At 35.7% G+C, this 17,615-nt stretch overlaps 1 protein-coding gene across 3 annotated transcripts in view; it reads right to left on the bottom strand.

Moving 5' to 3' along the window:
* The window catches only part of AGBL4 (AGBL carboxypeptidase 4), a 1,546,465-nt gene that overhangs the window by 729,111 nt on the left and 799,739 nt on the right, over positions 1 to 17,615 (bottom strand). For all 3 annotated transcript variants that reach the window (XM_063712471.1, XM_063712476.1, XM_063712485.1), the window contains exon 4: positions 12,802 to 12,896. In XM_063712471.1, coding sequence (XP_063568541.1) covers positions 12,802 to 12,896 — 95 coding nt within the window. The remainder of the gene's footprint in view (positions 1 to 12,801; positions 12,897 to 17,615) is intronic.

Genomic DNA, 17,615 nt, shown 5'->3' with positions numbered 1-17,615 from the left:
ATAAACCACTAAAAATATTTGTTTATACATTAAGTGTATATATGATATTTAGCTTTGTTTTAAAATATTCTTTTGTTTAAAAGATTTTAATTACTTCATCTTAGGATGCTCCAAATATATTTAACCAATCACTACTGATGGGTACTTGGATAATTTATAGTTTTTCCCAATTATAATGTACACTGCCATGAACATCCTTAAAAACAAATCTTTGAGCATGTCTCTGATTATTTCTTTCATCATCACAAATCTGAACCCCCAAATCTAGTTGAGGTAAATGTCTGATCATACTTTGACTTCATAAATCACAGGGAAAAACATGCCCTTTGGAAATCCCTGGTTTCTGTTCCTGGTCCAACCACTTAATTACCCTAAAAGGTAAACATATGGCCCCAAATAAATCCAATCTGATTTAATTATCATGTTTAAAAGTTACTACTAATTGAAAGACAATTCAAGGTGTTGATTTATAACCAAAAAGATCAGTAGAGGCCCAAAAGAAATAGACTGAATAGAGTGAATATTAATAACAACTGAGGCTCAGAAGGCCAAGGAAAGTGCCCAAGACTGGCAGAACTGGGATACTTGCAATAACTGGCAGAACTGGTACTCAGATTGAGGCTCTATGACTCCAAAGTCAGTACTTTTCCTATTGGACTTCACTGCTTCACATAACAGACACTGTCCTCAAGGAATTTGCAACTGGAATTTTTGATGGCCAGTAACATATGTGCACAAATAACTGTAATTTAGGCAGAGTAAGCTAAGTGCCATAAAAATGGTTCAGACATAGTATTTTCTTGGTAGAATTAGGAAATTCTTTATAGGGACAATAATATGTGATGTGTGCTATTAAGGATGAATTCATTCAATCATTTAATAAATATTTGAGTAAATATTTGAAGTAAAGCAGACTCTACCAGTTAACTACCAAAATCCATGTTCTCCACTTCTTCCTGCACACACAGCTAAATGTCATTTCACAAATTCCTTTAGAGTTGGATGTGGCCATTAAACTACAGGTTAGCCAATGGAATTTGACTGAAAGTCACTTTCAGTACTACTAATAAAAAGCACCCATGTGGGCTGTTTCTACATTTTCCCATCTGGCTGGCTAGAATAGAGATGATGCCCAGGTGACCCTGGAAACTATGAATTGAAGATGATAGTCAGCCTGGGTTCCTGAATGATGGTATGTTTGAAAGTTGCCCTGTCCATCTGTTCATGTGGAAGAAATAAACTTGTATTTGCTTGATCCATTAGATACCTTATGGTCAATCCAATATTACAGTTGGCCTACCCAAACATAGGCAGGCACTGGGACATGAAAAATAAATTTGTCATATGCCCTCAAGGAACTTAACATTTGAAGGGAAGGAAGTAAATCCATAGGAAAATATGACACAGCATTGCATTGACAGGAGGAAGGTCTGTATCTGGGCACCTAATCCCATCTTGATAGTTCAAATGATGAAACTTTCTACAAAGAAATGGTATGTAAGTTGAGGCCTAAAGTATATATAGAAATCCTCTAGGGAAAAAGGAGAAGTGAACATGGGAACATATTTCAGGCATAGGGAGAATATGTGCAAAGTTTGAGGTATATAAAACAGCATTGGTGTACAGGATGTCTACAGGTAGAGAAAGCAGGGAGATTAATGATAAAACTGATTATAGAGTATCAGTGGACTATGCCAATTTGTTTTTTGTGGCCTTTGTGTTTTATTTTTCCAGGGTCTTTTCCCTGTTTTGTCTCTACAGTTGCCTCCCTAAGTCTTCATTTCTCCCTGCTCACTCAGGAGTTGGGTAACCAATTTGTCTTGATTTTCTCCAGGGACATTCCCAATTGAAAACTAAGGCCTTAACTTCTACATCTCAGGAAAGCCCAGAGTTCCAGGCAAACTAGAAAGGTTGATCACCCTATGCGTCAGGAGTAGGTAATGGAAACGGCATAGCTAAGGGTCATATAGATTTGGGACGGAGTTCTGGCTCTGCCCCTGACTAGCTGTAAGACCCTTTTCTGAGCCCTGGTTTCTTCACCTGTAAAATGGTCATAACAATCTCTGATTTTTCTGTCTCTTAGAGCAACTATGAGAATATCATGATGCAAAATCTTTTGTGACAATAAACTGTTATGTAGGCTGTCTCATATTATGGAAAAACATTAGAAAGCCTGGGTTCAAAACTCATTCTTGTATAGTAGTTGGAATATTTAGACAAATACTTCTCTGTCCCTTAGTCTCTTTGTGTGCAAAATAAAGGCACTGGGATGGCTAATCAGTAAGGCTCAGGTCCTTCCTTCCAGGATGTCAGCGATAACAGCACCACACCCCACAAATACTAGGTTTTCTCACTCATGTTCTGGCCTGTCTGCTATGGGAGAGAGAATTTAAGCAGCACAATAGCACAATCTCTGTATTATTTAAGGCTAACTAATGGTAGCTATTATACCTGTTGCCCAAGGGCAGGAGCTAAGATTTGAATTTGGGTTTGACCATTTGATGGCAAAGTCAGTGCTTTTTCCCTGCATCAAGTTGTCACATTTCATCCCCTTTTCTTGGAGTAAAGCCAAACAGAAGCAGTGTGAATGCATTCAGGAAAGTGATTTGGCCTGCAAATCAGTCCCATGTGGGCCCAAGGCTCTGTTGTGTACTTACCTGAGTAAGCCATATATCTTCTAGATTCTATTTCCCCAGATGAAAGACTATGAATAATAATCTCCATTTTATATACAAGGCGGAAGAAAGTAGTGTATCTCTTTAAATAAATTGGTTCATATCACTTATAAGGGGAGCAGAAAAAAGCACATCCATTCTAGTGGAAATAGAAGAGGATGGCCTACATCTTCCCTGGGTTTCTTTCTTGCCCTGTACAAGAACTCTCCAGAGAGCACAGTATGAAAATCATCTAGAGTGGACAACCTCACTGTACTCTGTGTGAAAATGGTGGCTCAGAGAGGTTAAGTTACCTTACTCCTGGCTCATTCCATGAGTTAGTAGAAGACCCAGAGATAAAATATAAACTCAAGTCTATATTATCCCCACCACCCTACCCTATTTCTAGTTGAACTTGTTTCTTTTTCTCAGGTCAAATTATTCATTTTGAAGGATTTATTGATTGATTGATTGATTGATGATTGATTGATTGAGATGGAGTCTCACTCTGTCACCCAGGCTGGAGTGCAGTGGCACGATCTTGGCTTACTGCAATCTCCTCCTTCCAGGAACAAGTGATTCTTCTGCCTCAGCTTCCTGAGTAGCTGGGATTATAGGTGCCCACCACCATGCCTGGCTAATTTTTTTTTTGTATTAGAAGCAGGGTTTCACCATGTTGGCCAGGCTGGTCACAAACTCCTGACCTCAACTGATCCACCCTCCTCGGTCTCCCAAAGTGCTAGGATTATAGGTGTGAGCCACCACACCCAGCTCATTCTTAAGGATTTCTAGAGTTCTTCATTTTGTAACATCTATGGCTATAAAGGGCTCCTCTCCATGTGTCTTCTCACCCCTCATTCAATCTCTGGGAAGTCTCAGATCCTTCTGGGATTTTTGACATTCTATAAAATATTTGTATGGTTTGGGGACATTTTTGTGTAGAGACAGTAGTTAGGTGAGGTAATGTGGGTTTTATTTTGTTGCTTTTTGTTTGGAGATAATTCAAAATTCTCATGAATTTGGAAAAATGGTTCAGAGAGGTCTTGTGAGCTCTTCACCATGGTTCCCCCAAAGTTTCCCCAAAGGCTGCATCTTTTATTAGTATAGTACAATATCAAACCAGGAAATTTACATCGGCACAATATGTGTGTATAGTTCTATGTCATCTTGTCACCTGTAACCACCACCACAATCAAGATACATAATGGGATACTATTACCAAAAAATCTACCATATGCTACCCCTTTATAGTCAGTGATATGGTTTGATTGTGTCCCCACTCAAATCTCCTCTTGAATTGTAACTCCCACAATTCTCACGTCATGGGAGAAACCCAGGGGGAGGTAATTGAATCATGGGGGTGAGCCTTTCCTGCACTGTTCTCCTGATAGGGAATCATGAGATCTGATGGTTTTAAAAAACGGGAGATTTTTCACACCTGTAATCCCAGCACTTTGGGAGGCCGAGGTGGGCGGATCATGAGGTTAGGAGATCGAGACCATCCTGGCTAACATGGTGAAACCTCATCTCTACTAAAAATACAAAAAAAAAAATTAGCTGGACATGGTGGCCGGTGCCTGTAGTCCCAGCCACTTGGGAGGCTGAGGCAGGAGAATGGTGTGAACCCAGGAGGTGGAGCTTGCAAGTGAGCCAAGATCATGCCACTGCACTCCAGCCTGGGCCACAGAGGGAGACTACTTCTCAAAAAAAAAAAAAACCAAAAAAAAAAAATGGGAGTTTCCCTGCACAAGCTCTCTCTGCCTGCCACCATCCATGTAAGATATGACTTGCTCTTCTTTGTCTTCTGCCATGATTGTGAGGCCTCCCCAGCCACATGGAATTGTAAGTCCATTAAACCTCTTTTTATTCCCAGTCTTAGGTATGTCTTTATCAGCAGCATAAAAACAGACTAATAGAGTCACTCATCTTTTTTTTCCTCAATATTACATTTTATATATATATATATAAAACCTATCACAGTCTACTGGTGTTGACATTTACCAATTTGAGTGAAGTGTAGAAACTCTACCCCATTTTAAGTCCTTTTACCTTTCTACATGTAATTCTGTTAAATATTTCTTCTACATATACTGAGAACCATGTCAATGTTATAATTTTTCCTTCAATATAAGGCATATTTAGAAAACACAGAAAAAAAGTTCTATGGTATTTACCTATATTTTTATTCTTTTTGTTGTTGTTTCTTCCTGATATACTAAGATTCCTTTTAAAATTTTCTTCCTGTTTGAAGAACTTCCTTTATCCATTCTTTTAGAATAAGTCTGCTGGCAACAAATACCTTTAGTTTTATTTTATCTAGAATGTCTTGATCTCTCCTTCATTCTTAATGGATATTTTTGCTGGATAAAAGGGTCCAGGTTGATGTTCTTTTAGCATTTGAAAAACATTGTGCCACTTTACTCAGCTTCAATAGTTTCTGTTGTGAAGTCTGCTGTATTCCATTCTTTTCCTATTGATAAGGTATCATTTTTCTCTTACTGTTTTCAAGATTCTTTCTTTGTCTTTAATTTTCACACATTTAATTATCACATTTCTTGGCATGGATTTTTTGTTTGAGGTTCACCTGGTTTCTCAAATTTGTAGGTTTATGTGTTTTGCAAAATTTGGGATGATTTCATCCATTTTAAACATTTATTTTTAGTCTCACTCTCTCCTATCTTTCTGAAACTCCAATGGCATGAATGCTATAATCTTTTGTTAGCATCCCATAGGTCCTTGAGGCTCTGTTCATGTTTCTTTTAAGACTGTTCTTTTCATTTTCGTTTATAGTGGGTAACATCTATTGTTCCATATTCAAGCTCACTTATTCTCTTCTCTGTCGTCTGTACTCAGCTATTGAGCCCATTCTTAAGTGGGTGGTGGAAGGTCACATTCCCCATGTGATCTGACACCATGAAGAGGAAGGAGGGAATTCATTACCACCCAGCAGAATGAAAGTCCTGTTTCTTATTTTTTTCTGACACCACCTATTGGGGAGTGGGGTGGTGGCAAAGACAAAAGTCTGTGCTTCCTACTAGCCCTTTGTTGGTGAAAGTAGAAATGTGGATGCAGTTTATTTATTTTCCCCATTGTGTTTGGCTGGAGTAGGTGAACATTGTCTCACAATAATCTCTCATGCTAGACTGCCCTTTTTCTGGTCCTTCATTTAGTATGAAAATATTTTGGGGAGCACCTTTTATTTGTCTGTACCTGTGGCATTTCCAGGTTGCCAGGTTCTCCAATAACTATTTTGGCATACATGTGGCAAAAAGGAAACCCACAGAACTCACACAATACCATTTCTTAGGTCCTAAGGAACCTAAGTAGTCTTCCCTCTTCTCTCCACCTTTCAGAGTTTTCTATGTTTGTTTCATAAATGCTGTGTATAGTTTTAGCTGCACTCTAGAAATAGAGGGAAGTATGTCTACTCCATCATGTCCCAGAACCAGAATGTAATATTTTAACTTTTCTTTTTAATGCAGAAATATTCATTTTCGAAAACTTGATTTTATGGCATTACATTAATGCCAATACTCTTAAGATACAAAATTGAAATGAAAAAAAAACATAGATCATTTTATGGCTCCTAAAGTAACCATTTTTTTAATGCCAATTTTTAATGCTGTCCAAATTGCAATAAAACTGATGCAGTGATAGACCAATAGCAATATTTTAAATTGGTACAACATTTTTGGAGAACATGTATAACAAGAGTTTATAGACATTAACCTTATAGTCTATCTCTTAGAAGCTGCTTGTAAAAAATTATTTAACAAACCTAAAACCTATGTGGTATTTATTATCTATTATACTTTAGAAAAATATGGAAAATCTAAATGCCCAGCAATAGGAATATGATACAGGAAATCATGATACATTAAAAAAGTAGAAATCATTATTATTCAAACATGGTGTGATTAATACTTAGAGAAAAATATTAAAATTGTTTTTGATACAATGTCAAATGAAAAGATCAACATACAAATGAGTATATACATTTAGCTGTTTCCGTGTTAAAATGTGTGTAAGAAAAAAAGTAAAAAGGAAAATGTAAAATTAAAAATAATCATTAAGTTTAGTGGAAGATACTGAATTAATTTATAAATAGACATTTATTGAATACCTGTTATGTACCAGGCATAGTTCTAGATGCTAGAAATATAGAAGTGTATAGAAATGACAAAAATCCTTACCCCTGTGGTGCTTAGTTTGCAACAGAGGGGGAGACAGATAATAAGTAAATAATACATTGCAGTTTGTTGGATGGTAATAAGTGCAATGTAAAAAATAAGACAGAAAAAGAGAGTAAGTATGTGTGGAACAGAGGATATAATTTAATTTTAAATGTATGACTTTTTTTTGCTATGAGAAAAAATTAAGTATGACTTTGTTTTACAAAATATTAATTTATAAATTTATAATTTCTCAAGTAAAATATAAATTTTTGTTTTTAATAATAGAGTAAAGCCCCCAATATTTCACAAAAGACACCACTAATTTCAAAATTTTAAAATTTTGACAGGAGCAAGGCTAAACATTACTACATTAAGACTTATAGAAAGTATGAATCTATTGCTAGGTGTACATACCTCTATCACTGCATTTCATTCAAAGAATGTTAAAATTATGTTTACTTGCTGTCTATCCCATAAGCCTATATCTTTTTCACTTAATTTTGTAGCTAAATGTTTGCGAGAGCTGTCCATATTTACTGTCTCCATTTCTTCATACATTCTCCATCCTCCAATTCACTCCTTCATCCACATGACCTGGCTTGAATTCCTACCACCCACCAGATCACTAAAAGTGCACTCATGAAAGCCTCTCAAGACCTCCATGTCACTACATGCTTTAATTATCTTTGACCTAGGTAGCAGTTGGCAGTATTAGTCCCTCCACCCTGTTCAAAAAGACTTTGCTCTTTGGTTTCATGACACTACATTTTCTTTCTTTCTTTTTTTTTTTCCATCTCTGTGGCTAGTCCCTCTCATCCTCCTTTGTGGGCCTCTTATCCTCTACCTGGCCTTTAAATGTAGGGATTTCTCAGAGCCTTATCCTAATCTCTCTTCTCATGGCCTCCCTGAGAAATCACATCTTCTCCTACCATTCCGGTTATTACCTGTAGACTGATGACACCTTAATCCATACTTCCATATTCCTCTCTTGAGTCTCTTACCAATATACCATACTACCTACCTGACATCTCTGCTTGGATGTTTTCCAGGCACTTCTAGCTTAATGTTTCCCAGGCTAAACTCATCATCTCCCTTATCCAGCCAAATCTTTCTAAACTGTTTCTCCTCCTATGGTCCCTATCTTCAGTAAATGACATCATCCCTTCTGTTGCTCATGCCAGAAAATCTGGGAATCATCCAGGACTCCTCCTTCTCTTTTCCTCTCCACATCTAGTCTACCACAAAGCTAAATTGATTCAATCTTCCATTATCCCTGAAAACCATTCACTTGTTTTATCACTACTGTTACCACCCCAATCCATCATTAGCTGTAGCCTAAGGTATATTGCAAAAACATCCAAATAATTTTCATCCTCTCCAAAATATTCCCCATTCAGCAGCAAGACTGATCTTTCTAAACTGCCAATCTGATCATGTCCTGCCCCCATTTAATCATTTTAATTTATTTCCATTGTCGTTAGAATCAAGTCCTACTCTTTAGCTTGGTTTATAAGGCTCACCTCAATAATCTCTCCAATCACTTTCTCCTCAGAATTTAATGTTTCAATTATGTTGGCCTTTTCTCATCAAAGATAAAATGTTCTCCCTTATTGTTTTGGCCTTCAAGCACATTCTGTTTCAGCTTTTAGTACAAACAATACTTCCTAAGGAAGGTCACTTATCCTTGGTGTATATGAAGTCTTAAATGCTATGTAGTATTTAAATTATAACTGTTATTACAAAGTTCTCATTATAACAGTTATCATACTTTACTAGAGCTACATAATTAATGTTTAGCATAGTAGACTATAAACTATGAGACTATGAAACATATCTCTCTCGTCACTGTTACGTTTTAATGCCTTGCATAGTTCCTGGTTCATTTTAACTACTCAGTAAGCATTTATTGATAAGCAGAAGGAGGGAAGAAAGAGAGGAGGGAGAAAAAGAAGAAATAATACTCAATCAGTCTTGGGTGAATTACAAGAAAGGAAAAAAACAGGAAATTTGTTTAATAACACACTTCAGACTTTAAAAAGTATTTCCACATTCATTTCATATCTGTTTCTTATAACAACGCTGGGAGGAAGTATTATTATGTACTTTTTACAGTGAGAAAACAGGCTAATGAAAGAGGTAGCATGGCTCATCATGTTATTTCTTCCACCTGGAATCCCATTTCCTTAATTTTATCCACTTTCCATTCCTTGAGATATAGCTGAAATATCACCCGGTCCTTAGCGTGTCTCAGTTTCTCCTCATGACCTTAATAGTATAATTTTCTTCCTCTTCTCTAATCCCACTGCATGCTTTATGTGCTAATGATTCTTAGCACAATGTTCTCTACATTGTACCTACTTATTTTTGTGTTTCATTCCAACCTCTAAAAAGGTAACATCTTTAAAGAAATAATCCTAATCACACTGATATTAATCATCCCAGGATCTAGCACAGAGTAGATGATCAATAAAAATGTTAAATGGAAGCCATCTCTAAGATCTAGTCCAATCTTTTCAATCTACTATAATGAAAAAGCCAATCCAATAAGTTATTTCAGATTATCCAAAGGCCCCACAACAGCATGCTACCCCTTGCTTCTTTTTGTCTCCTTCTTCCAACATCCCCATGCATGGAATATCAGAGGAACAGTAAACTTGGAATCATGTGGTTTCTGGCTGGTGCTACCACTTACTAGTTATGTAAATACTCCCAGCCTCAGTTTCTGTAGAGGTGAAGATACAGTTCTTAGTTGTCTTGCAATGCCAGTTCCTAGCAGTGCCTAGCACACAGCAATGCCTAGCACACAGCAATGAACACTGTTAAGAAATATTAATGAGTTATGAGACTTGGACACTGTTAAGAAATATTAGTTATGAGCATCAGAAACCTGATGCTACAGAGCCCTAACCACAATCCTTAAGAAATCTAATATGTAATTATTTAATCCTTAGGAAGTCTAATATGTAAATAAAATTGGAGTGAACTAAAACAGGCAGAAAACTTCTGAATCTTCCAGCTTCTCCATTTGCTGCTAGATGTCTCCTCAAGGCAGAACAGCCTTGAGTGGCCACATATTTACATAATAGTTTTCCAGTTGTATCTCGTGTTGGTTTGCTTTCTATAACTAATTAACTACCGGTCTATGCTAAGACTTGAAGGCCTTGGTACCTGTTACAGCCGCCTATAAGAGGTGAAGAAGAATGTTTGTTTCATCTTGAAAAGGTGAAAAAAGGGTGTTTTCCCAATTTTTATATATATACACACACATACATATATATATACATATACATACATATATATTCCAAATTATATATATAATATCCAAGAAATTTCAGATTTTTAGTGTTTATCCTAAAGAAAGAATTTTTCCATGACTTATTTGGAATATCGAAGGAGGTAATACCCTAGACAAGTAAAGTATTACAAACTTTTTTTTGTTATAGTGATTGCCTTGGTATTGGGAAAGCTAGAATTAGAAAGACACTGGAGAAGATACTATAAATTTGAGATCTACGAGGTATTTTTCAGGTTTGAGTTAGGCCATTGCCAAGATTCCTATATTGGGATAGACTCCTTGGAGCCAATAATATATAATATTCTGAGAGCCCATAGCCACTTCCTTATCAAACCCTGGGAACATTTAGGATAATGGCTGCTGGGAGATAGGTTCGGGTGTAGGTAACCGACTCGAAGCATAAAAGAAAGTCCTAGACATAGAGCACCAAGGTGGAAGAAAAGATGTTCAAAATTCAACAGTAGCAAAGAGAATAACAATTATGATTTGTAGAGATTAGTTAATAAAAATTCTAAATATAAAGTTCCTTTTTGGAACAGATCTTTTATAGCATAGTCATCCTATATCCCAATATCTACAACAGTGCATAGCACATGAAGGTGCTCAATAAATTCCTATGAAGTAAAAAAAAATATAAACATCTGGCTTGAGGAAAGGAAACTCTGAAGCAATGTAAGTAGCTTTGTATCCAAGTTCTGGGGATGGTAAGGTAAAAAATAGGAGATATTACATATACAATGTGATGTGCTATGGTACCTTATGCCTAAGTGGCTTAATAAACTACAACAAACTCAATTCTGAAACTTTAGGCTCTTTCAGACCATTAGAGGAGTCCAATGACTGGATAACGGCTGCTGCTGATTGCCTGCCAACATTGCGTAAGAGCACCAACTTAATTCTAAAGCATCATAATCCAAAAGCAAGGACCCAATAAAATTTCAAAATGTTATCAAGAGCCCTAGCAGACAAGACACAACATAGTTCATGATAAAAAGGAAGCAAAGTGAAATAATTAAGGCTTATGCATCTTCAAAAGCACAAAAAAGGACTCCAGAACTTAACACTTGGGAAAAATGGATGGTGATTATTATTGCTGTACAAGATCCCAACACAGAATATGGAAAAATATATACAATGTCATTTCGAAGTCCCTCATGAGCAAATCAACAGAGATGTCCTGTTACTTGCAAGGTTTAAAGTACTAATCTATATATATGCTTATTAACAGAGAAATGATTTCTATTATTATCTACTTGGGCTGGAACCAGAGACTCAAAGCAAAGGCCTACCCCTTGCCCAGAAAGACTGAGAGAAGGAGCAGCAGATTAGTTGATTTGATACAGGAAAGCAAAAAATCATGCCCAAGGAGATATTTTTACCTTTCATAAACAGTTTTTATTATTCTCATCAAATGCCTACACTTTTATAAACCTGAGCTTCTCAGCCCAACATTTATAGAAAATTGCCAAGTATCATTTGGAGATAAAAGCACAATTCAATATTTATGAATTGCTAGTTTGCTATAAATATAGATATTTGGAGACTATCTTCTCACTAGTCATTAATATTTGAACAGAGATCAAAGCTATAACAATATTAACAATTCATTGCATTTGTATAGGGTTTTATATAATACTATTAATAATAGATGCCATTTATTGAGCACTTAGTAAGTGCCAGGCACTTTACATGTAAATTCTCATAGCAAATTCAGTTCATTTTAACAGGCATTCACTTAACACCTACTGTGTGATAGATGAATAGATTAATAATACCAGGTTTTTGTCTTTGAAGTCTTTCATTTTGTTGCACTCAATCAATGTTTGTTGAATGAATAAATGAATGAATGAATTGGCTGAAAAGGTATTATGGGGTAACATAAATAACACAGGGCACTCCCTTACTCTTTATGGTCTTAATAAAGTACTTAACTTTTCCTAGCCTCAATTTTTTCATCTGTAATATAGGGATATTTAAAATTTCTTTTGCAAAAATGCGGAAATAGTAACAACAAATATAAAGCATCTGACCCAAATGGATTTTTAATAAGTGAGGTAGTTATTATTACTAGTATTATTAATATTATTACCATAATTATTACAATTATTAACCAATCCTATCCAACTCCCCTCCTCCTCACTATAGCAATGGTACAAATAGAACTTTAAAATACACACACTCACACACACACACACACACGCACAAAACATAAAAACCATGCAAAGCAAGAGAAAGCTACTGAACTGTAGTCCCTAATGTCCTCCTAAGTTACTATACATAATCTATGCTTAGGCTAGGAAAAAGAAAAAGAACCAACTTTGTTTATGTTTGCAAAGATACCATGATAAAAGCCAAACAGGACAGGAAGCTTACCAAATAACTGACTGCGTTTTCTCATAATTGAATGCTGGTCATTCCAAGCACAGGACCATATTTCCAACATTCTCAGGAACAGTACCCAAAGAATGGCCATACAGAAACTCATCCTCATTCTTCTCAGTGAGAGTAAGTCTGATCCCCAGCTGTACAGCAGATAAACTAGAGCTCTGGGTAAAATTTTCTTTTAAAAATTTTTATTTTTAATTTTTTTGGGGGGTCCCTTAGTAGGTGTGTATATGTATGGGGTCTGGGACAAATTTTCTAACCAGGAAGGGGTCCCATTCTGTAGATCACTTACCATTTTGGTCTGCTGGTAGATTTCACCATAGGGGCCATCCCATCTCTATAGAGACTCTTGGTTTTACTGAAGTTAACAATGTTGAAAATGACCCTCTGAAAAAGAAAGAGGGAGAAGTTCATCTAAGACTATGCTATGCAAATTGCAACTTCCTGATAATTAAGACAGGAAATAAGAAACAGGGTTAAAGGAAGCCATATGGACTAGCAGGCAATTGTATAGTGAGAATACACAGTGCTCATGAGAATGTAATGTGTTTGTGCCAGCTAAGCAGAGCAATTAGGCATTAACTCTGGAACCTGGAAACTTGAATTTTAGAACCAACTCTACTGCTTTTCAATTGTGTGGCCTTGCCAAGCTACTAAAGATCTGTTTCAGTGTCCTGATCTGAAAAATGGGAATAATAACAGTACCTACTTCACAGGACTCTGATGATAATTAAATTAATATATGTACAGTATTTGGTACCATACTTGGTACACAATGAATGTCATATAAGTTTTAGTTATGAATTGTACCCTTTCTCTTGGCTGACCTAGAATTTACATAGAAGTAAATCATATTATCATCAGGGTAAGAGTAGTACATTTAAAGTTCAAAAACACTAAAAATAGTAACTAAGAACAAAATTGCAATTAAAACATTCTACAACTACTTGAAACCCCTTTGACTAGAACTGGAGGATATATATCCTCTTTCATACTCTCTTTGTTATTTTCTACTAGGGGTCAGGGTATTAGGCTCAACTATAATTTCAGCATACGTTTATAGCGCCATAGGTACTTGGGTAAATCTCTCCCCATCTCTGGGTCTTATCTTTAAAATGACTGATTATGACATTCTAGATGCCTTTCCAAGAGGATAGTATAATTTTAAAAGATCAGATCTTTGTTTCAGCAAACAACTTTGTCATAAGAGGGGAGGGAAGACTGTGAAAGAGAAGAGAAATGTGATAAAAAGACACTTAAAACCACCGAAATAGTCGAAATAGTCCAAAGGAGAGATGATGACAGCTACAGGTAGAGCAGCCAGAATAGCTGGAGAGAAGAAAAGATTTCAAGAGGTTACCACAGGCTAGCCTTTCTTTCCAGGGACAGTGAAAAAAACAAAAACATCAAAATTCATGTATTATTTTATTCAACAAGTATTTATTGTGTGAGGTATTATATAGTATCAAGTGACAGTAATTTTATATACTTTTTTAAACATTGGAAATATTCTTCTATAACCATAAAAAATAAATATTAACATCCTCATTTAATAAATGTAGACACTATGGCTCAGAGAGGTTACCTAACTTGATTGAAGTCATACTAGTAGATGACAGAATTGATACTTGAATTCAGGGGATAAACAGATAAGATGCCCATGATTTTTACTCTTGAGTTAATCACTAAGATTCCAAAATTCCATAACCCTAAACAAGTCTATTTTACAAGGGCAAAAAATAAATTTAATGGTAATTATTCAAGTCTTAAAATTTTGTTTTGTTAAAAAGAGAAAATCAAAAGTATATCATCTGGCCTCATGTTTAGGACTATAATAAAATGCTTTGTTCCATGAAATAAGCTTTTAGGGATAACTTGTGTTTTCCTTTCTCCTCAGAGACCAGCCATTTACTCCATCTCTAGGCCTTTTGGTTTCAAACCTCTCTTCTGTCATTAAATTAAGTCATCAAGAATGTCCAAGTCTGTTCCATTATTAATAACCTAGACTTGCCTTTTGTCAATTCAATTACTTCTCTCAGGGTCTTGGCTAGTATTTGATTTAAGAAAATCAATATTGAGGAGACAAATGGCCTTTGAACCTCAGAGAGCATAATCCCCCCCCCCTTTTTTTCTGAGATTCTAGTTGTCAGATCCATTTCCAGTGAACCTGGAAGCCATACTGCACTTTCAGGTTCTAGATTATTGATAAATACAGAGAGAAAGCTAATAAAGCAATGATGTAAATATGTAAAGCTGGAATAAAGAAATGAGAAATAAAGTGAAACATGCACCGATCATTAACATCCTACTGTGTGCCTAGGAAATTTCCCAGGTATTTTAAATATGCTACATTATTTGTTTACTCCATTTATAAACAAAAGTTGTTTATTTTAGCCCAATTTTAGATGTGAGGAAATTGACACTTAAACAAAGTGGCTTGCCCTCCAAAAATCCCCAAACTATTGGTAGAGCTAGGACTTAAATCTTAGGTGTTTTGACCATAAAGATCATACCTTCTCTATAATATTACATGGAAACAGTAACATCATTTCTTACCATTCCCTGTTCAAGTATTTTTTATGGTTTCCAGCCATTTAGCAACATCACTAGTGGTGGAGAGATTCAAAAGTATAAGAAAGCAGACAGTGCAGGAAACCCTGAATTTCCATATTTTGTACTTAATCATTAGGTTTTACTCAAAATGAATAAGAAGATGTGGCATCCATGCATCCATAAGGTAATGGTAACCACAACAATAATAATAACAATTTCTGAGCACACACTATGTACCATATTCTGAGTTAAACACTTCATTCACATTAGAACAATGTTTTATATATTAGAATAACCTAGTTGTAAATTAGAATCACTAGTAATAGCTTTTAAAATGACAGATGCTTGGGCCCCACCCCAGAGATTCTGATATTTGATGCATTATCTCATTTGTTTTGAGGATAATGAATTTTTTGAGACAGGAACTATTTTTCACCTCTTGTTTACAGATGAGGGAGTGGTAATGTGATTAAATAAACTAAAATCATATAACTAATAAGTAGCAGAGTTAGTATTTAAGTATTTAAACCAAGTCTGTTGCCTCAGAGGAATAAGATTATAACTTTTTAGCCAGATACACTTGGGATTGAATCCTAGTTCCCTACACATTCTGTGAGTTTAGGAAAGGTAATTATTCTTTTTTTTTTTTTTGGACATTGTTTACATCCAAAATTGAGATGATGACGGTATCCTACCACAGTTGTTGTAAGAATCTGTAAGATTATATAAGTAAATCACCTGGCATATTGTATCTAGATCTAAACAGGTGTTCAATATTTATTTCTCCTTCTCATTTCCCCTTCTCATCAATAAAGCCAGATCTTTTGGTGCATTACAATGTCTTTCTTTCTTTCTTTTTATTTTTTCTTTAGATTTAAATTTTTAACCTGAGCTTCTTGTTTCAGTAATATGGTGCTCTATATCAGAGCTCTGTAAATAGTGACCACAGTACACTGTTAGTCTAAGAGTAGGCATAACCTTCAAGGCTGTCATATGTGAGGAATGGAGTACTGCCCATCCTGACCAAGGGGCTCATGGTGCTACTGAAAATGTGAAAGCTCCATTCCAGGTATAGGCCAAAGAGTTGTCCAATGTGGGTAAAGGTATCATGAACAGCCTGCGTGTGGTCCTAAAGAATGGCCTTGATTCTGTCTTGTCATATATGCAATACTTTTGTCCAATCGTAAGTACATTTCCCATTTAATATTGTTCACATTAGTTGCAGGGACTATTCTAATGGGATTACAACAAGCTAAAAAAGCTTATGCACAGCAATGGAAACCACTAACAAAATGAAGAGACAACCTCCAGAATGGGAGAAAATTTTTGTAGACTATCCATTCTACAAGGGATTAATAAACAGAATATATAAGGAACTCAAACAACTCAATAGCAAACAAAAAAAATTTAAAAATGGGAAAAAGACCTGAATAGACATTTCTCAAAAAGAAGACATACAAATGGACAATAGGTATATGAAAAAATTATCAACATCATTAATCATCAAAAAATGCAAATCAAAACCACAATGAGGTATCATCTCACCGCAATTAGAATGGCTATTATCAAAAAGACAAAAAATAAAATATGTTGGTGAGGATGTAGAAAAAAAGGAACACTCATATATTGTTGGTGAGAATGGAAAGTAGTACAGGCATTATGGAATACTGTATACAAGTTCCTCAAAATACTAAAAAGAGAACTGCCATGTGATCTAGCAATCTCATCACTGGGCATTTATCCAAAGGAAAGGAAATCAGTACATCAAAGAGGTATTTGCACTGCCATGCTTACTGCAGCATTATTCACAATAGTCAGGATATGGAATCAACCTAAGTGTGGATCAATGGATGAATGGATAAAAAGTGGAAAATTATTCAAAAATACATACACATGAAATGTTATTCAAAAAACGAATTAAATCCTGTCATTTGCAGCAATGGAATGAAACTGGTGGTCATAACATTAAGTGAAACAATCCAGGCATAGAAAGATAAACATTGCATGTTTTCACTCAGATGTGGGAGCCAAAAAAGTAGATTTCATAGAGGTAGAGAATAGAATGCTGATTACCAGAGGCCAGTAACGAAGTTGGAGGATTAAGAGAAGTTAATTAATGGGTACAAAAATACAGATGGATAGAAGGAATAAATTTTAGTATTTGATAGTACAGTAGGAAAATTATAGTTAATGACAATTTATTATATATTTCAAAATAGCTAGAACAGAATTATATTGTCTCCAACACAGAGAAAAGAGAAATGTTTGAGGGAGAGGGCAAAATGGCTGACTAGACTCAAATAAGTGGAATGGCTCCCATGGAGGGATTAAGATGACTGGCAGGCTTTAAACAGATCTTCAGAGGGAAGGAACTGAGAATGGATGGAGGAAAGACACAGAAGCTGGGCTGAAGGGAGAAAGAGCTGGGAACCCTGAACCACACACAGGAACTAATTTTTTTTTTTGAGACAGAATCTCATTCTGTCACCAGGCTGGAGAGCAGTGGCGTGATCTCAGCTCATTGCAACCTCCACCTCCTGGGTTCAAGCGATT

Source organism: Pongo abelii, chromosome 1 (assembly GCF_028885655.2).
Source record: "Pongo abelii isolate AG06213 chromosome 1, NHGRI_mPonAbe1-v2.0_pri, whole genome shotgun sequence".
In the NCBI taxonomy this organism is placed as follows: Eukaryota; Metazoa; Chordata; class Mammalia; order Primates; family Hominidae; genus Pongo; species Pongo abelii.
This window is presented reverse-complemented; position numbering and strand designations above follow the sequence as displayed.